Below are 20,571 nucleotides of genomic sequence, written 5' to 3' on the forward strand. Positions count from 1 at the left end.
TGGATTGTGTCAATTTTGAAGGATAAGTCTCCATCCTTATAGACCAGACTTCACTTCTTGTCAGTTGGGACCAAAGTGGTCATCTATGGCCATCATCATTCTTGACATTAGGCTGAGTGATGACAGAGGCTTAATCTCCTCCCCCTACCTCCTGACGGCAGAATCCAGTAATGTAACTTATGTTCACTCTTTTGGTTACTCACTTTTGAGTATCTTAAGTGTGAAAAGTGTGTGTGAAAGTGTTACTTGCTCAGTCGTGTTTTACTCTTTGTGACTGTATGGACTGTAGCCCTCCAGGTTCCTCTGTCCATGGAATTATCCAGGGAAGAATACTGGAGTGGGTTGCCATTTCCCCTTCCAGAGAATCTTCTCAACCCAGGAATTGAACCTTTGCCTGCTGCATTTCAGGCAGATTCTTTACTGTCTGTGCCACCAGGGAAGCCCATCTTAGATGTACCTCAGAGAAAAGCTGGGCTACCAGACTCTTGTAATGTGAAAATTGGTATCTCTCTCAATCATTCTCTCTCTCCCCGTCTCTTACTGTCTCTCTCAGGCTGTAGGACCTACCTTCCTTGTTTTTCTCCACTGCTTCATTAATCTGTCTCTAATTATTTGCTGACTCTGTTCTTCTGTACACATGGCCATTCCTTAATGAAGCCTTAGTTCCTAAGTTCACAAAACATATCTGTTGAATAATATACAAAAACCCAAATCATTAAGTACAACTGCAAATCCCATGAGAGAAAAATCTGGTTAGTCTGGCATAGGACAAATATCCAGCCTAGTCTTATCACCTATGGCTGGGGGCCGAGCCATTATGGTTAAACACATGGGTATAGGTCAGGAGCATAAAAGTGAGACAAAGAAAAAGTGAAAGTGTTACTCAGTTATGTCCAACTCTTTGTGACTGCATGGACTGTAGCCCACCAGGCTCCTCTGTCCTGAATTCTCCAGGCAAGAATACTGGAGTGGGTGGCTATTTTCTTCTCCAGATCTTCCTGACCCAAGGATTGAACCTGGGTCTCCTGCATTGCAAGCAGTTTCTTAACCGTCTGAAGAGTCATAAACTGGGAAAGCAGTTTAACAATTAGGACCCTATTACATTCATTGTATCTTTGGATGTGATGAAAGGTAAGGATCTAATTTTAATTATTTTATAATGATAACCATTTACCCCAGCAGTGTTTATTGAGTTATCCTTCCTTTCCTCACTGATTTGTAATGCTGTCTTTGTCCTTTAGTCTTTCTTGTGCACTGGTCTGAAAATGTCTTTTTTTTCCTCTATTTTTTCTTGAATTTTATGTCGGGCTTATTGAGGCTTATTGCATATAATATATGCAATAAAATTCAACCTTTTTAGGGCACTTTTATGAAGTTTGACTCACTCCAGTACTCTTGCCTGAAAAATCCCATGGACGGAGGAGCCTGGAAGGCTGCAGTCCATGGGGTCGCGAAGAGTCGACACGACTGAGCGACTTCACTTTCACTTTTCACTTTCATGCATTGGAGAAGGAAATGTCAACCCACTCCAGTGTTCTTGCCTGGAAAATCCCAGGGACGGGGAAGCCTGATGGGCTGCCGTCTATGGGGTCGCACAGAGTCGGACACAGCTGACGTGGCTTAGCAGCAGCAGCAGCAGCATGAAGTTTGACTAAAGCCTGTGGTCATATGATCCCTGTGACAATCAAGATGCAGAATACTGCCAACCATCTGAAGCTTTTATGTATTTATTTTTGGTTGTACTGGGTCTTCATGGCTGCACCATTTTTTCTCTAGGTGGGGCGAGTGGAGGCTGCTCTGTAGCTGTGGAGCACAGGCTGTAGGGCTCAAGGGCTTCAGTAGTTGCAGTTCCCAGCTCTAGAGCACAGGCTGGCTAGTTGTGGCCCACAAGCTTAGTTGCTCAATGGCATGTGGGATCTTTCGGGATTCTCACCTGTGTCTCCAGTGCTGGCAAGTGGATTCTTTACCACTGAGCCACTAGGGAATACCCATTTGAAGCTTTTAAATGGGAGGGATCACATGACTTTTTTCACCCTATTCTTTAAAATAGAGATTATAATTGACATAATTCTCACTTGTAATCAAAGTATTTTGATTATTTGTACTTAAATGGAATTATTGATACATTTAGATTTAAATCTGCCATCTTGCTAGTTCTTTTCTGTTTGTCTCATCTGTTATTTTTTCCTTTTATCTTCTTTTTTTCACCTGGCTTTGGATTAATTGAGTTTTTTATGATTCCATTTTATCTCCACTACTTGCATACTGGTTATACATTCCTTACTTTTAATGTTTGCTCTAGAGTTTATAATCAGTTCAGTTCAGTTGCTCACTTGTGTCCGACTCTTTGCGACCCCATGGACTGTAGCATGCCAGGCTTCCCTGTTAATCACCAACTCCTGGAGCTTACTCAAACTCATGTCCATTGAGTCAGTGATGCCATCCAACTATCTCATCCTCTGCTGTGCCCTTCTCCTGCTTTCAATCTTTCCCAGCATCAGGGTCTTTTCCAACGAGTCAGTTCTTCACATCAGGTGGCCCAAATATTGGAGTTTCAGCTTCAGCATCAGTTCTTCCAATGAATATTCAGGACTGATTTCCTTTAGGATGGACTGGGTGGATCTCCTTGCTGTCCTAGGAACTCTCAAGAGTCTTCTCCAACAACATAGTTCAAAAGCATCAATTCTTGGGCATTCAGCTTTCTTTATAGTCCAACTCTCACATCCATACATGACTACTGGAAAAACAGGTTTGACTAGAGGGGACCTTTGTTGGCAAAGTAATGTCTCTGCTTTATAATATGCTGTCTAGGTTGGTCATAGCTTTTTTTCCAAGGAGCAAGCATCTTTTAATTTCATGGCTGCAGTCACCATCTGCAGTGATTTTGGAGCCCAAAATAATAAAGTCTATGAGGTACCATTTCACACCAGTCAGAATGGCTGCGATCCAAAAGTCTACAAGCAATAAATGCTAGAGAGGGTGTGGAGAAAAGGGAACCCTCTTACACTGTTGGTGGGAATGCAAACTAGTACAGCCACTATGGAGAACAGTGTGGAGATTCCTTAAAAAACTGGAAATAGAACTGCCTTATGATCCAGCAATCCCACTGCTGGGCATACACACTGAGGAAACCAGAAGGGAAAGAGACACATGTACCCCAATGTTCATCGCAGCACTGTTTATAATAGCCAGGACATGGAAGCAACCTAGATGTCCATCAGCAGATGAATGGATAAGAAAGCTGTGGTACATATACACAATGGAGTATTACTCAGCCATTAAAAAGAATACATTTGAATCAGTTCTAATGAGGTGGATGAAACTGGAGCCTATTATACAGAGTGAAGTAAGCCAGAAAGAAAAACACCAATACAGTATACTAATGCATATATATGGAATTTAGAAAGATGGTAACAATAACCCTGTATACGAGACAGCAAAAGAGACACTGATGTATAGAACAGTCTTATGGACTCTGTGGGAGAGGGAGAGGGTGGGAAGATTTGGGAGAATGGCATTGAAACATGTATAATATCATGTATGAAACGAGTCACCAGTCCAGGTTCGATGCACGATACTGGATGCTTGGGGCTGGTGCACTGGGACGACCCAGAGGGATGGTATGGGGAGGGAGGAGGGAGGAGGGTTCAGGATGGGGAACACATGTATACCTGTGGCGGATTCATTTCGATATTTGGCAAAACTAATACAATTTTGTAAAGTTTAAAAACAAAATAAAATTAAAAAAAAAAGAAAAAAAAATATATCAGTTCATCAAAAAAAAAAAAAATTAAAGTCTTTCACTGTTCCCATTGTTTTCCCATCTGGGGCCAAACTATGGTAGGGGTAATGAAGATAATGGCAGCCTCCTTCAAAAGGTCCCATGCATGCACTGCTGCACTCAGTGCCCCTGAGCTTGCAGCAGGCCACTGCCGACCCATGCCTCCACCTGGAGACTCCTGGACACTCACGAGCGAGTCTGGGTCAGTCTCTTGTGGGGTCACTGCTCTTTTCTCCTGGGTCCTGGTGCACAAAGGTTTTGTTTGTGCCTTCCAAGAGTCTGTTTCCCCAGTCTTGTGTAAGTTCTGGTGGCTCTATGGTGGGGCCAATAGTGACCCCCTCCAAGAGGGCTTATGCCATACCCAGGTCTGCTGCACCCAGAGCCCTTGCCCCTGCAGCAGGCCATTACTTATCTGTACCTTGCAGGAAACACTCAAACACAGAAATTAAAGATGTATGTTATAAACTGTAATATTTTCAAATAACAATATATTACTACACATGTAGTATAAGAACTTTCAACAGTGTAGTTCAAATGTCTTTCCCCTATTTATTGTGCTGTTATTATTTATTTTATTTTTCATGCCATGAATCCCATAACACATTGTTACTATTTTTACTTTAGACAGTAATTATAGTAGACTGATTAAATATAAGAAAATGTCTTTTATGTTTATGTTCGTTTTTTTTTCCCCATTTTAGGACTTTTGAGTTTTTTTTTTTTTTTTTTTGGCTGCACTGCATGGCTTGCAGTCACTCAGTTCCCCAACCATGAATTTAACCTAGGTCATGACAGTGAAACTCCAAGTCCTAACTACTGAAGCTAAGCTAAGCTAAGTCACGTCAGTCGTGTCCGACTCTGTGCGACCCCATAGATGGCAGCCCACCAGGCTCCCCCGTCCCTGGGATTCTCCAGGCAAGAACACTGGAGTGGGTTGCCATTTCTTTCTCCAATGCATGAAAGTGAAAAGTTAAAGTGAAGTCGCTTAGTCGTGTCCGACTCTTCGCGACCCCATGGACTGCAGCCTACCAGGCTCCTCTGCCCATGGGATTTTCCAAGCAAGAGTACTGGAGTGGGGTGCCATTGCCTTCTCCAGGAGATCTTCCCGACCCAGGGATTGAACCCGGGTCTCCCGCATTGCAGGCAGATGCTTTACCGTCTGAGCCACCAGGGAAGCCCTTACTGTAGCAGAGTTTAAAAATTGTTTATTCTTTTATTTTACTGCATGTGATAAGTGCTCAGTAACTGTTAGTTTTTAAAAATATTTTCTTCAAATACCTCATTTTAGTATCTATATCTCAAATCCTGACTTTGCTTACTTTCTAATCACAATGAAAATACTTACTGTTTCTGCTTAATTATTGTTCACTAATACAACACTGGCTACTTAACAGCAAAGCTATGTTTTCCCCAAAATTACTACCGCTGTTAGAAGTACAAATCAATAATGATTTTTTCTTTAGACTGTCCTGCTTTTGGATCTCAAACGTAGATGAGTATTACTCTCATACCTACAGTCAGGTACACATGGAACACAAAACCCTGCATGGCCTTATTTTTCGGATAGACACAACTCAGCTTTCCAATTGTATTTGTAATACTCACATAAAATTGTATTAAGTAGGAGTTGGATTTCTTTTAGAAAAATAAGATCTCTAAGTATTGCATTACTGAGAAAATTGATTGACTTAGGTATTACCAATATAAGCATTCAGTCACCTCAGTTCAGTCACTCAGTCGTGTCTGACTTTTTGCGACCCCATGGACTGCAGCACACCAGGCCTCCCTGTCCGTCACCACTCCCAGAGTCCACTCAAACTCATGTCCATTGAGTCGAACATAAGCGTTAGAAAAACTTAATTTACAGAAATTATTACTTTTTGTAGGGGAATGAACAAATACCATATTTTTTTCCAATAATAAAGTTATGTCAATGTATGGCAAAAATCACTACAGTATTGTAAAGTAATTAGCCTAATTTTTAAAAAATAAATAAATAATAAAACTAAAAAATTTTTTTAAAATGGAGGGGAAAAAATGTTCCTTTAAACAGGACTTTGAAAGGTACTAAAAGCATCTAGTCTAACTACTACCAACTTTTAAACAGTTGTGTGCAAAATAACTTTCTCATTTCCAGAACACTTTTCATCTGTTTGCTGTGATAGCAAAGTAAATTTTAACTGGTATCTGGGCTTCTTGTGTTTTCAATAGGATTTCAGCACAATTTGAGTGGAGAAAGAAGACAACCATACAGCTGTTGTTAAATTGTTTTGTCTTTTGGAAAGGAAAGAAAATAAAAGAACAGAGTTATCTGGGATTAGTTGGTTAAAGAGCTTATTTTTAGACTAAGGGAAAGGGGATTTTTATCCCTAGAAATTGTTGAAATAGAAGGAGAATGTCTGGGAAAGCCAAAGTAACATGAAGTGAAAATTCCCCTTTCTGTGTTAATATTAATATTTTAAAAAATAATTTAATGCATTGTACCGAATACAAAAGGAACTCAGGACAGTCAGTATCATCATGGAGGAAGAGGAAAGCACCTCATATATTGATTCTCTGAAACTACGAATTGTATGTTCTTGAACACAAAGTCTTTTAACATACTTACATAGAAAAAATTTCCTAAATAGATCTCAAATGTATATGAGACTAAACTTGGAAACTTAGTTTATGGTTCTACTCATAACTTAAGGAAATCCATTATAGGCCAGTAGATCTTTTATTTTAAATTCTTATCTGATACATAGGATTATTTTTCATATTATGTTAACAGATGATATGTGTTATAATTACTATGAAGACCATGTGTTACATTGGAAAGAGCACAGCTTACATATTCATAAGATCCTACTTCTGACATTAAACTAGTTTCTTAACCTTAAAACCTTGGGCAAAGTACTTAATTTCTTCATTTCAAAAATAAATGAGAATGAAACTCCTTTTTCCTTTTCCTCACAGAACTTTTGTGAAGATTTATCCTGATAATGTATGTGAATATTTATTATTTAAATTATATAATTTTAGATAAATCTCAACATCTATTTAGTCCCCTGAAAATTTTTCTTATTATATTTTAGGCCTTTAATGATTGACCCCCAGGGTCAAGCCAATAAGTGGATCAAAAACTCTGAGAAAGAAAATCAACTTAGTGTTATTAAGCTATCAGATGCAGACTATATGAGAACACTGGAAAACTGTATTCAATTTGGAACTCCACTTCTATTAGAAAATGTTGGTGAAGAACTGGATCCATCATTGGAACCTTTACTACTTAGACAAACTTTTAAACAAGGTAGAAGTCAATTGATATTAGTTGCTAAAACTGAAAGATGATTGGATTATCTTTGAGGCTTATCTTTGAGGGAAGAAAACTACTACATAATTTTAATAATAATCTTAATAATGCAAAACTTCTGTGTCATTGTTATGCATGAAAGGAAATTTGAACAAGTATCAGATATTCTAAAATAAATACCTTGCCTTCCTTTGATTGCCTTAGTCACTGTTATTTAGATTGTTGTTCTCTAGAGAACACACTTAAGTTGAATCCAGCCTGAAATTTCTTTATCTTATGACCAAGGGCCACACAAAGTCCATTACTATGAATAGCAATGGTTAATGTGGACCAGAGTTGACTTTAGGTAAACATTGTCCACCTTGTATATCTTTCTGCTTATAAAATTTTTTCTCTGTCAAACTCTAGTACTTTTAAGAGCTTTAGTCATATATAAATAATTTTGGAACCATTATTGAAAATTAATAGAGGAAGTAAGATAAAAAGGAATCTTAATTTAGAAGGCTCCATGACAACCAGAAAAGACATCTTATATTACCCCAGAATTAATGATTCATGCTATATAATTGCTTAGTTGCCTCTGTGTCTTTGGCTTTTGCAACACTTGTATTCTATTTGAAATTACTTTATGACATTTTACTTATAACCTAGGATGGGTTTTAACAGAAGGGGAAAGGCTATGTAACTTTGGCTTATTTATTATGCATTTTTCTCTGAAATACAGGTGGCATTGATTGCATCAGACTCGGTGAGGTCATTATTGAGTATTCCTTTGATTTCAAGTTTTATATCACCACAAAGTTGAGAAATCCACATTATATGCCAGAGCTGGCTACAAAGGTATCTTTGCTCAATTTCATGATAACTCCAGAAGGACTTGAAGATCAATTACTTGGTATTGTTGTTGCAAAGGAGAGGTATGTATTTTCTTAGATACTTTTAGATAGTCTAGAAAAGAATATTTGTAGGCCATAAAGTTGGCTTGAGGCTCAACATTCAGAAAACTAAGATCATGGCATCTTTGTTGATCATGGCAAAGATGATCATCATGGCAACTTTGGCCACCTGATGTGAAGAACTGACTCCTTGGAAAAGCCCTGATGCTGGGAAAGATTGAAGGCGGGAGGAGAAGGGGACAACAGAGGATGAGATGGCTGGATGGTGTCTCTGACTCAATGGACATGAGTTTGAGTAAACTCCAGGAGTTGGTGATGGACAGGGAGGCCTGGCGTGCTGCAGTCCATGGGGTCGCAAAGAGTCGGACAGGACTGAGCGACTGAACTGAACTGAATACTTTTGTTATGTGATTATTCTGAAACTTTGTCTAAATTTTATTGTTGTTCATTCGCTAAGTTGTGTCCCATTCTTCGCGATCCCGTGAACTGCAGCACGCCAGGCTTGCCTGTCCTTCACTATCTCCTGGAGTTTGCTCAGATTCATGTCCACTGAGTCAGTGATGCTATCTAACTAACTCATTCTCTGCTGCCCTCTTCTCCTTTGCCTTCAGTCTTTCCCAGCACCAGGGTCTTTTCTAATGAGTTGGCTCTTCACATCTGGTGGCCAAAGTACTGGAGCTTTAGCTTCAGCATCAGTCCTTCCAGTGAATATTCAGGATTGATTTCCTTTAGGATGGACTGGTTTGATCTCCTTTGTCATTATAAATTAAATAAATACAGAATTCTTTAAAACAATCATTCTATAACAAATTAAGTTATAAGCCAACCATGATATATTGGGCTTTTAGTATGGGTAATAGGATTTAGGTGATGTGCCATGACTTTTGACTTGTATCTGATTGTTTGAAACAAAAAATTTCGTTTCTTGAAATGTGCTTTGGACAAAATCAGAAATGTGTTCAAAGACATATACAGAATATTAATGTATAAGAAAATACTTAGGACAAGAATGAAAAAGTAGGATACAAAACTATATATGATAGGGATAATTTGTTTTTCAAAGTTAACACATGAATGGATATCCATATATAAGAAAAAAAGATTGAGAAAGAATACACCAGAATATTAATAGTGATAATCCTTAGGAGTAGTAAGATTATGGATAACTCATTATTTTCTTTATGTATTTTTCCATTACTAGTGTGTGTTATTTTTTTTTTTTAATGAGAAAAAATATTATCATCCCTGGAAGGGCTACTAGTAAAGAATTGCTTCCTGGGATTTCCTTTAAAGTGGCTAAGACTGTAAGCTCCCAATGCAGGCCCATCTTTTATCCCTGGTCAGGGAACTAGATCCCACATGCCACAACTAAGACCTAGCACAGCCAAATAAATAACTATTAAAAAAAAAGGAATTGCTTCCTGAAGGAAATCTTTGACTCAGCTTGAAGCTTAATATAACATTATCAAGTAGTCAATTAAATGAAATCAATTTATAAGTGAAAATATGTACCATGAGGTACTTTAGTTATTTTCAGTATTTATCCCACTTGCATAATATCTAAGACAGAACTATGTCATAACATATTCTATAACATGAATTATGTTATTTGAAGTTTCATACCATCTTTGTTAAGGTATTAAGTGCCAATTCTATCTTTTACTTTGAGCCAGTTGTATGATAAGTCATCTTTTCTGTGTCTGCTATTATAGAAGAGATGATGAAAATGAGACTGAATATGATTAAGCCAAGGAATAGACGTTTCATATTCTGAGTGTCTTTTCCAGTTCTTATTCTCACACAATGAGCTAAGCCATATGGGTAAACTTAACATATTTTTAGACTTAACATAGTATATATTATTGCTGCATTTTACATATTTATAATTAATGCTTTTTTTTTTTGCTTGAATTTCTCAAATTATCATTTTCATGGAAATGTTTTTTCCTTAAGTTAAAGAGGTTAATCATCTTAATTTGTGTTACGTGTCTACAAAATTGTTATATTTAAATGCCTACAAAATGGTGATGTCTAATATTTAGATAAAATACTACGAATTTAGATCAAATGTTTCTATCTTTTTAGACCAGAGTTAGAAGAGGAACGAAATGCTCTTATTCTTCAGTCTGCAGCTAATAAGAAACAGCTGAAAGATATAGAGAAAAAAATTTTAGAAACATTATCATCTTCAGAAGGAAACATTTTAGAAGATGAAAGTGCGATTAAAATCTTAGACTCTGCTAAATTGATGTCCAATGAGATAACCAAGAAACAACAGGTAAAAAAAGAATCCTAGAAATTTTTTTGATTCTTTGGAGTCCAGTTTTCTCCCTCTTCCTAAGTAAAGTGCTGTAGTAGGCTTATGGGAAGAGGAAAATAATTCATAAAATACCACAGCATATAAACTAGTTTTAAACTCATAAGAATATCTCTTACTGTTGAATCATTCAAAACCTGTGTCATCTATGTGGTACCTATAAATAGAAGAAATAAATTTGGAGTGAAAAAAGTTTTAGTATAATTTTTGTTGTTCCATAGGTAGGGTAAGCGAGTCAGGTTCATTCAAGTTTTGATTGACTCCTCAACTAAAACTTCAGTTTGAGAACTTGGCTTGCCTCTGTTCCTGGTTGGAACTTAAGATGCATGAGGTTATTGCTGGTTATTTGGGCAGTAAGTGGTTCTAGGAGCTAATGAGGATGTTCTTCTGGTGTTGCCTCGTCATCTGTCTGAGAGGGAGGAGGTATGAGAGTTGGGAGCAGCAGGTGGAGGAAGGAAGACTCACACAACAGCATACTTGTTGCAAATTAATCTAACGCAGCCAAATGGTATTTAAAAATTTTTTTCAAATGGTATTTTTATATTGTCTTAAAAAAAATATAATCCTAGTGTTACAGGTTAAAGGGGCCTTAGCTATTAGTCATTTTAGCATTTCATAGTTGAGAAAAGCAGGGTCCAGAAAAAATAGTTAAGCCCCAAGTTTACACAATGAAATGATAATACAGATTGACTTCAATAGGCTTACTTTAATGATTTTCAGACCCTTCTATCCTCTTTAGCCCACCCAATGAACTAAACGTATCTTTAGTATTGGGATAATTAAAAAATAAAAAGAATCCTAAGTAGAAATTTCACTAACTGCTCAGCATCCTTCTGTTTGCACCCTACCTCACACACCCCAGTTTTGGGATAGAGGACTTCCCTTTGGGATGGGTTTAGTTTTATGTGAATGTGATGGAAATGACTCTCTTTGGGTGTACTGTTTTGTTTTGTGCTTGTGTTTTTCATTTCAAGAGAGCCAAAAGGAGTAGTGTCTCAGAGTAGCCTCTCATCTAGGGTCCATGGCTGAGATATTCGATAATGTCTACCTTCCCAATTACTGTCTATTAGAATAGAACCCATTCCTCACTTTCCTCTCACCACATGTTTTTTCAAAGTGAAAGAAAAGACAGGAAGCATTTATCAGCTTATTTTCTATTGAAAATAAAGAGGAAAAGTAGATATCAAAAGAGGAAAGAGGAAAAGAAAAGAGGAAAGTAGATATCAATATTTATTTGTTCAAATACTTTATCTTACAAAGAGAGAGAAATTTAATCATGTCTTTTTGACTGGGTCTCATTGATCTTTACAAACATAATTTAGAAATCTCTATATATTTTGATTCAAAACTTGCTCTGTATCTGGCCATGACTTCTATTCCACCCACTCAACGTCAGAAAACACATCTTCACAGCAAGTCTTTGCACATAGTCTAAAACCCACCTTCCTTTTTATCCCAAACCGTAAGATTAAACAAACACAAGTGAAACTTTAAGGATTTGTTCTGTAGGTTCCAGAGGTTTCCCCCCACAAAAGTCGTCATGACTGAAATACAGTCTAGTGGATTCTAGGGAAGTATAATATATATAAATATAAAATATATAAATATTACTATATAAATATATAATATATATAAATATCAGGAAATTTTTACAGATAATAAATTCTCCTCCTAGTGAATTTCACACTTCAATTTTTTAACATCATATGCTCACAATGTTTATTTGTTAGAAAATAACAAATTCTTTGATTTTAGGTAATTAATAATAATTAATAAAAAATCTCAATGTGTTCATACTAAGGGTTCAAGTATATGTAAATGTAATGCTATTTATAAATATACTATAGAGCAAGCCTTGGAACCTGAGTTAAATTATTATTTACTCTTTAAAAATAACAATATTTGCTAAATGTTTTTGCTTACTGTTAATGGTAAATGTAATGTAAATTAACATTTACCATTAACAGTAAGCAAACTGAACTGAACTGAACTGAATGGTAAATGGTTTGGTTCAGTTCAGTTCAGTTCAGTAGCTCAGTCACGTCCGACTCTTTGCCACCTCATGGACTGCAGCATGCCAGGCCTCCCTGTCTGTCGCCAACTCCCGGAGTTTACTCAAACTCGTGTCCATTGAGTCGGAGATGCCATCCAGCCATCTCATCCTCTGTTGTACCCTTCTCCTCCCGCCTTCAGTCTTTCCCAGCCTCAGGGTCTTTTCCAGTGAGTCAGTTCTTCCCATCAGGTGACCAAAGTATTGGAGTTTTAGCTTCAGCATCAGTCCTTCCAATAAATATTCAGGACTGATTTCCTTTAGGATGGACAGGTTGGATCTCCTTGCAGTCCAAGGGACCCTTAAGAGTCTTCTCCAACACCACAGTTCAAAAGCATCAATTCTTCGGTGCTCAGCTTCGTTTATAGTCCACCTCTCACATCCATACATAAGTACTGGAAAAACCATAGCTTTGACTAGACAGACCTTTGTTGGCAGAGTAATGTCTCTATTTTTTAATATGCTGTCTAGGTTGGTCATAACTTCCCTTCCAAGGAGCAAGCATCTTTTATTTTTTTTAATATTATTTTATTTTAAACTTTACAATATTGTATTGGTTTTGCCAAATATCGAAATGAATCCCCCACAGGTATACATGTGTTCCCCATCCTGAACCCTCCTCCCTCCTCCCTCCCCATACCATCCCTCTGGGTCGTCCCAGTGCACCAGCCCCAAGCATCCAGTATCGTGCATCAAACCTGGACTGGCGACCCATTTCATACATGATATTATACGTATTTCAATGCCATTCTCCCATATCATCCCACCCTCTCCCTCTCCCACAGAGTCCATAAGACTGTTCTATACATCAGTGTCTCTTTTGCTGTCTCGTATACAGGGTTATTGTTACCATCTTTCTAAATTCCATATATATGCGTTAGTATACTGTATTGGTGTTTTTCTTTCTGGCTTACTTCACTCTGTATAATAGGCTCCAGTTTCATCCACCTCATTAGTACTGATTCAAATGTATTCTTTTTAATGGCTGAGTAATTCTCCATTGTGTATATGTACCACAGCTTTCTTATCCATTCATCTGCTGATGGACATCTAGGTTGCTTCCATGTCCTGGCTATTATAAACAGTGCTGCGATGAACATTGGGGTACACGTGTCTCTTTCCCTTCTGGTTTCCTCAGTGTGTATGCCCAGCAGTGGGATTGCTGGATCATAAGGCAGTTCTATTTCCAGTTTTTTAAGGAATCTCCACACTGTTCTCCATAGTGGCTGTACTAGTTTGCATTCCCACCAACAGTGTAAGAGGGTTCCCTTTTCTCCACACCCTCTCCAGCATTTATTGCTTGTAGACTTTTGGATCGCAGCCATTCTGACTGGTGTGAAATGGTACCTCATAGTGGTTTTGATTTGCATTTCTCTGATAATGAGTGATGTTGAGCATCTTTTCATGTGTTTGTTAGCCATCTGTATGTCTTCTTTGGAGAAATGTCTATTTAGTTCTTTGGCCCATTTTTTGATTAGGTCATTTATTTTTCTGGAATTGAGCTGTAGGAGTTGCTTGTATATTTTTGAGATTAGTTGTTTGTCAGTTGCCTCATTTGCTATTATTTTCTCCCATTCTGAAGGCTGTCTTTTCACCTTGCTTATAGTTTCCTTTGTTGTGCAGAAGCTTTTAAGTTTAATTAGGTCCCATTTGTTTATTTTTGCTTTTATTTCCAATATTCTGGGAGGTGGGTCATAGAGGATCCTGCTGTGATGTATGTCAGAGAGTGTTTTGCCTATGTTCTCCTCTAGGAGTTTTATAGTTTCTGGTCTTACGTTTAGATCTTTAATCCATTTTGAGTTTATTTTTGTGTATGGTGTTAGAAAGTGCTCTAGTTTCATTCTTTTACAAGTGGTTGACCAGTTTTCCCAGCACCACTTGTTAAAGAGGTTGTCTTTAATCCATTGTATATTCTTGCCTCCTTTGTCAAAGATAAGGTGTCTATATGTGCGTGGACTTATCTCTGGGCTTTCTATTTTGTTCCATTGATCTATATTTCTGGCTTTGTGCCAGTACCATACTGTCTTGATGACTGTGGCTTTGTAGTAGAGCCTGAAGTCAGATAGGTTGATTCCTCCAGTTCCATTCTTCTTTCTCAAGATCGCTTTGGCTATTCGAGGTTTTTTGTATTTCCATACAAATTGTGAAATTATTTGTTCTAGCTCTGTGAAGAATACCGTTGGTAGCTTGATAGGGATTGCATTGAATCTATAAATTGCTTTGGGTAGTATACTCATTTTCACTATATTGATTCTTCCAATCCATGAACATGGTATATTTCTCCATCTATTAGTGTCCTCTTTGATTTCTTTCTCCACAAGCATCTTTTAATTTCATGGCTGCAGTCACCATATGCAGTGATTTTGGAGCCCAAGAAAATAAAGTCTCTCACTGTTTCCACTGTTTCCCCATCTATTTGCCATGAAATGATGGGACTGAATGCCATGATCTTTGTTTTTTAAATGTTGAGTTTTCAGTTCAGTCACTCAGTTGTGTCTGACTCTTTGCGACCCCACAAGCTGCAGCAAGCCAGACCTCCCTGTCCAACACCAACTCCCAGAGCCTACCCAAACTCATGTCCATTGAGTCAGTGATGCCATCTAACCATCTCATCCTCTGTTGTCCCCTTTTCCTCCTGTCCTCAATCTTTCCCCCATCAGGGGTCTTTTCAAATGAGTCAGCTCATTTGAATTTTAAGCCGTCTTTTCACTCTCCTCTTCCACTTTCATCAAGAGGCTCTTTAGTTCCTCTTCACTTTCTGCCATAAGGGTGGTGTCATCTGCATATCTGAGGTTATTGATATGTCTTCTGGCAGTCTTGATTCCAGCTTGTGCTTCATCCAGTCCCGCATTTCACATGATGTACTCTGCATATAAGTTAAATAAGCAGGGTGACAGTATATGGCCTTGATGTACTCCTTTCCCTATTTGGAACCAGTCTGTTGTTCCACGTCCATTTCTAACTGTTACTTCCTGACCTGTGTACAGATTTCTCAAGAGGTAGGTCAGGCAGTCTGGTATTCCCATCTCTTTAGGAATTTTCTGCATTTTGTTGTTATCCACACAATCAAAGGCTTTGGCATAGTCAAGGAGATGTCTTTCTGGAACTCTCTTGCTTTTTTGATGATCCAACAGATGGCATTTTGATCTCTGGTTCCTTTGTCTTTTCTAAATCCAGCTTGAGCATCTGGAAGTTCTTAATTCACATACCGTTGAAGCCTGGCTTGGAGAATTTTGAGCATTACTTTGCTAGCGTGTGAGATGAGTGCAATTGTGCAGTAGTTTGAACATTGTTTGGCATTGCCTTTCTTTGGAATTGGAATGAAAACTAACCTCTTCCAATCCTATGGCCACTGTTGAGTTTTCCAAATTTGCTGGCGTATTAAGTGCAACACTTTAACAGTATCATCTTTCAGGACTTGAAATAGCTCACCTGGAATTCCATGACCTCCACTAGCTTTGTTTGTAGTGATGCTTTCTAAAGTCCACTTGAAATCAGACTCCAGGATGACTGGCTCTAGGCGAGTGATCACACCATTGTGGTTATCTGGATCATGAAGTTCTTTTTTGTATAGTTCTTGCCACCTCTCCTTAGTATCTTCTGCTTCTGTTAGGTCCATCCCATTTCTGTCCTTTATTGTGCCCATCTTTGCATGAAATGTTCCTTTGGTATCTCTAATTTTCTTGAAGAGATCTCTAGTCTCTCCCATTCTGTTGTTTTCCTCTATTTTTTTGCACTGATCACTGAAAAGTAATCATTTTTTTTGCATTGATGACTGATAAGTAATCATTTCTTTGCATTGATTACTGAAGTGGTAAATAGTACTTGGCTGAAAAATTAAGGGTTAAATAACAGAAGATTTAAATGAGAATACTAAGATCATACTTTCTTTTGTAAAGGTGTCATTCATTTCCATTGTTGATAACTTTGTTTTACTTATAGTCAAGATGGAGCTTCAAAACTTACTTTTAATTGTAGTTATACTGTAATTTGGGGGAAAGTTTGCTTGTAAGGAACACAAACCCACTCAAATTGGGGATATTTTATTTTCCCCAGTGTAGGAAGTACATGTAGGCCTCAGGAATGAAGGGAAAGAGTTAAATTTCTATGCTGTTTGTCTCTCCTTTTCTCTAAGGTTGTGTGGTCCTCATACATGCTTCCTTCTGCTCCATCTGGAGACCAAGTTCTTTTCTGTAAAACTTCTGTACTGTTACTTTGTACTTTTATCTTGCATATAGAAACCAACTCTGATACCATTACCTTTTAGCTCTAAGGCTGAGCACCACCTGATTTCAGTTTTTGATGCTCCTGAAAATCTAATTCTCTGGAGGGAAAATGTATTAGCTAATATTGGGTCTGGTTTTGTCCCTACCACCTGTTTGAATCAACTTAAAACAGGATCATTCAGTATAAATGTGGCTACATAGGCAACTTATTCAGCAGAGTTTGTGGACAGCATGTCCAAAGAAGGGAGAGTGGGTTGGAAAAGTGCTCTATACGTTTTTCCTATAGAATATCACCCTAGCATACTGAGTTGTCATTGGAATGACTGTTGTTTTTTTTTAAGAAATTTTTTTTTCTTTTGGAGGTTGAATATCTATCTATACCCCTATTAGAAAAAAGTTAAAATTATGAGAATCTCACTGGAAAAAAAAAAAAGATGTTCTTAATGTAACAAGAACAACAAATAAACAGCCAACAAATACTTCCAAATTCTTGCTTTGCTAGACTTTGTGCTGGGTTCTGGTAACATGTTGGTGCCTTAAACCATACACATACACACACTTTCTCTCTCCTTCTCCCTCTGTCTCTGACCTATTAAAAGAGGGTGTTCAGTCACTAAGTCATGTTGGACTCTTTGCAACCACATAGACTGTAGCACACCATGCTTCCCTGTCCTTCCCTATCTCCCTGAGTTTGCTCAAACTCATGTCCATTGAGTTGGCGATACCATTCAACCATCTCATCCTCTGTCACCCTCTTCTTCTCCTGTCCTCAATCTTTCACAGCATCAGGGTCTTTTCTAATGAGTCAGCTCTTCACATCAGATGGCCTAAGCACTGGTGCTTCAGCTTCAGCATCAGTCCTTCCAATGATTCAGGGTTGATTTCCTTTAGGATTGACAGATTTGATCTCCTCGCTGTCCAAGGGACTCTCAAGAATCTTCTCCAGCACCACAATTTGAAAGTATCAGTTCTTCCGCACTCAGCCTTCTTTACGGTCCACCTCTCTCACACTTATGTGATTACTAGAAAAATCATAGCTTTGACTATACGGAACTTTGTTGGCAAAGTGATGTCTGCTTTTTAGTATGCTGTCTAGGTTTGAAAGAGGGTGAGTGACAATAGTAGATACATGTCAGATTAAGGCAAAGAATAAGCAAAGATTGACAGCTTTGTCTTCCTCAAATAAGAAAGAGATAATTGATGGGTAGTTAAACCTTTGATCTGTAAAGATATTTTTCTTTCTTTTACCTTCCTTCTTTCCACTCTCTCTTCGTTCTCTTCCCTGTCTCCCTAGTTCTTTACTTCCTTTCTTTCCCTTTCTTTCTTTATAGATGTTTGTATAATAAAGCCCTTTCATGTAATCCATGCCCCTATAATTTTGTCATTAACTTAGGGGATATTTTTAATATAAATTTCATTGTATGAAATATATATATAATTAAAACACATCTCCTATTTCTTCATCTTGATTTTTCTCTTCTTCCAGATTGCAGAAAAAACAGAACTCAAAATAGCAGAGTCTCGAGAAGGTTATAGACCTATTGCTAAACATTCGTCAGTGTTATTCTTTAGCATTGCAGACCTGGCTAACATCGATCCCATGTACCAGTACTCTCTCATCTGGTTTGTGAACCTTTATATCAACTCTATTCATGACAGGTAAACATTCTCTAGCATCATTCATTCTCCCTAGGTTGTATTTTCACCATCCTTTCTATTTAAAATATATAACTTTTCTTATTATTTATATAATACATATTCATTATTGATGATTACAAAATATGGGAAAGTGAAGGAATGAAGGAAGAAGTGAAGGAAGGAAGGATGGGAAGGAAGGGAGGAAGAAAGGGAGGAAGGGAGGGAGCAAGGAAGGAAAGGAAGAAGGAGAAAGCAAGCAAGCAGACCTCTCTTCTATTCTAAGTTTTATTTCACTCCTACTCAAGATTTAAGCATAGAGGGATTAGCTTTAGTCCTTTCCCCACCTTTCTTTTAAATATTTTCTAAGGCAATAACCTATCTTTGCTAGCAACTCCAGTTTATCTTCCTCCAGCCTTGAGGTCCCTAAGTTTCAGCTCCACATTTCTAATCATTTGCTAGATGTTTTCACTTTAACCAATTAATGAATGTACACAGATCTTGGAATTAGACTGGAGTAAGGGATTAAATTTCAGTTCTTCCAAGGGATTAAATTTCAGTTTAACTGAAGTTTAATTTCAGTTAAATAGCTACATGAATATAGGCAAGACAGTTAACTTTTCTGTAATTGCCTCAATTTTCCTTATCTGTAAAATAGGGATAATAATAGTACCTGCCCTTAAGAGTTCTTTTGAGAATTAGAAGATAATATTTGTAAAGTATTTTTAACAATGTCTGGTATTAAGTAACTTGTTAAGTAGGAAAAATATGATTTGAGCCTAGTGTATGTGTTCTACATGGGCTCTTGGTAGAACAGTCTTTCCTGAGTGATTGAAATCCCTAAGCTTTCCCAGCTGGGATTTGGAATTTGGATTAACTCACCCTACATGATGGAGGATATTCAAGCTGAAGAATTGACATAAATGTCAATAGCAAGTTGACGAGGATGTGAATGGAACCCTCGTAATATAGTGCATCCACTTTGGAAACACTTTTAGAAGTGTATGTATCTGAATTACTGTGCTGTACTTCAACTATACTTCAGTTAGAAAAACAATAATGCTGTAGTAAACATAGGGTACACATATCTTTTGAGTTTGTGTTTTTTGGAGTTTTTTAGGGGTAAATACTCAGAAGTGGAATTGCTGGATTGTATGGTAGTTTTATTTTTAATTTTCTTGAGAAACCTCTGTGCTGTTTTTCATAATGGCTGTATCAATTTACATTTCCACCAATAGTGCATGCGGGTTCCCTTCCAACGATAACTTCTTCTATAACTAGAGTACAGTATCACAACCAGAACATTTATATTGGTACAATCCAGAGAGCTTATTCAGATTTCACCATTTTTTAATATGCACTCATGAGTGTGTGTGTGTGTGTGTGTGTGTGTGTAGTTTCATGTTTTTAACAGTGGTTATTTTGATAAAATAAAACTTGTATGTTAATTCATGTGAAACTTATTTTTTCTTAGATTTACTTGACTCAATATATTTTCCTTTTTTTTAACCTTTCAGTAACAAATCCAAAATTTTGGAAAAGCGCCTAAGATATTTAAATGACCACTTTACATACAACTTATATTGTAATATATGCCGATCACTGTTCGAGAAGGACAAGCTATTGTTTTCCTTTTTATTGTGTGCCAACCTCCTTTTGTAAGTTACTTGCTTTTTCTTTATTTTAAAAACCTACCCTGAAAACCTAATCAGTGGCTTCTCACAGAAGGATATCATGTTTTTTTACTCTGTTTTTCAGTCGTGAATTTTGTTCATTTCTCTCTAGTAGTGTTGGTGTTTTTATGTTCGACTTTTAAAATTTGGGTTATACAAAAGAACTCAAAAAATGTTCAACAGTCTAGTAAATTCCTACAAAGCAAAAATCTGTGTAACTACCATTCATATCAGGAAATAGTTTTTTTTCAGGGAATTCCCTGGCATTCCAGTGGTTAGGACTTGGCACTTTCACTGCTGGGCCTGGTCAGAGAACTAAGATACCACCGTGTGGTGTGTGGCACGGCCAAAAGAAAAAAAAATAGGGTTTTTAGGTTGGCTTCTTTCACTTAATATGCATTTAAGCTTCTCTGTGTCTTTTCATGGCTTGATGATTCATTTCTTTTTAGCACTGAGGAACATTTCATTGTCTGCATATACTACAGTTTATCTGTTCACCTACTGAAGGACATCTTGGTTGCTTACAAGTTTTGAAAAGTGTGAATAAAACTGCTGAAACCATTTATGTGCAGGTTTTTGGATATATGTATGTTTTAGCTTATTTAGTTAAATACTAAGTGTGATTGCTGGATCGTGAATAAGTATATTAAGTTTTTTAAAATTATTTTTTAATTGAAGGGTAATTATTTCACAGAATT

General features: G+C 37.3%; 1 protein-coding gene across 1 annotated transcript in view; it reads left to right on the forward strand.

Annotated features, from left to right (window-relative positions):
- Positions 1–20,571, forward strand: part of DNAH12 (dynein axonemal heavy chain 12) — a 187,723-nt gene that overhangs the window by 141,345 nt on the left and 25,807 nt on the right. Inside the window, exons 57-61 of the mRNA XM_055557953.1 lie at positions 6,859–7,073; positions 7,801–7,993; positions 10,058–10,250; positions 18,052–18,224; positions 19,718–19,858. Coding sequence (XP_055413928.1) covers positions 6,859–7,073; positions 7,801–7,993; positions 10,058–10,250; positions 18,052–18,224; positions 19,718–19,858 — 915 coding nt within the window. The remainder of the gene's footprint in view (positions 1–6,858; positions 7,074–7,800; positions 7,994–10,057; positions 10,251–18,051; positions 18,225–19,717; positions 19,859–20,571) is intronic.

This window comes from Bubalus kerabau, chromosome 20, assembly GCF_029407905.1.
Source record: "Bubalus kerabau isolate K-KA32 ecotype Philippines breed swamp buffalo chromosome 20, PCC_UOA_SB_1v2, whole genome shotgun sequence".
NCBI lineage: Eukaryota > Metazoa > Chordata > Mammalia > Artiodactyla > Bovidae > Bubalus > Bubalus kerabau.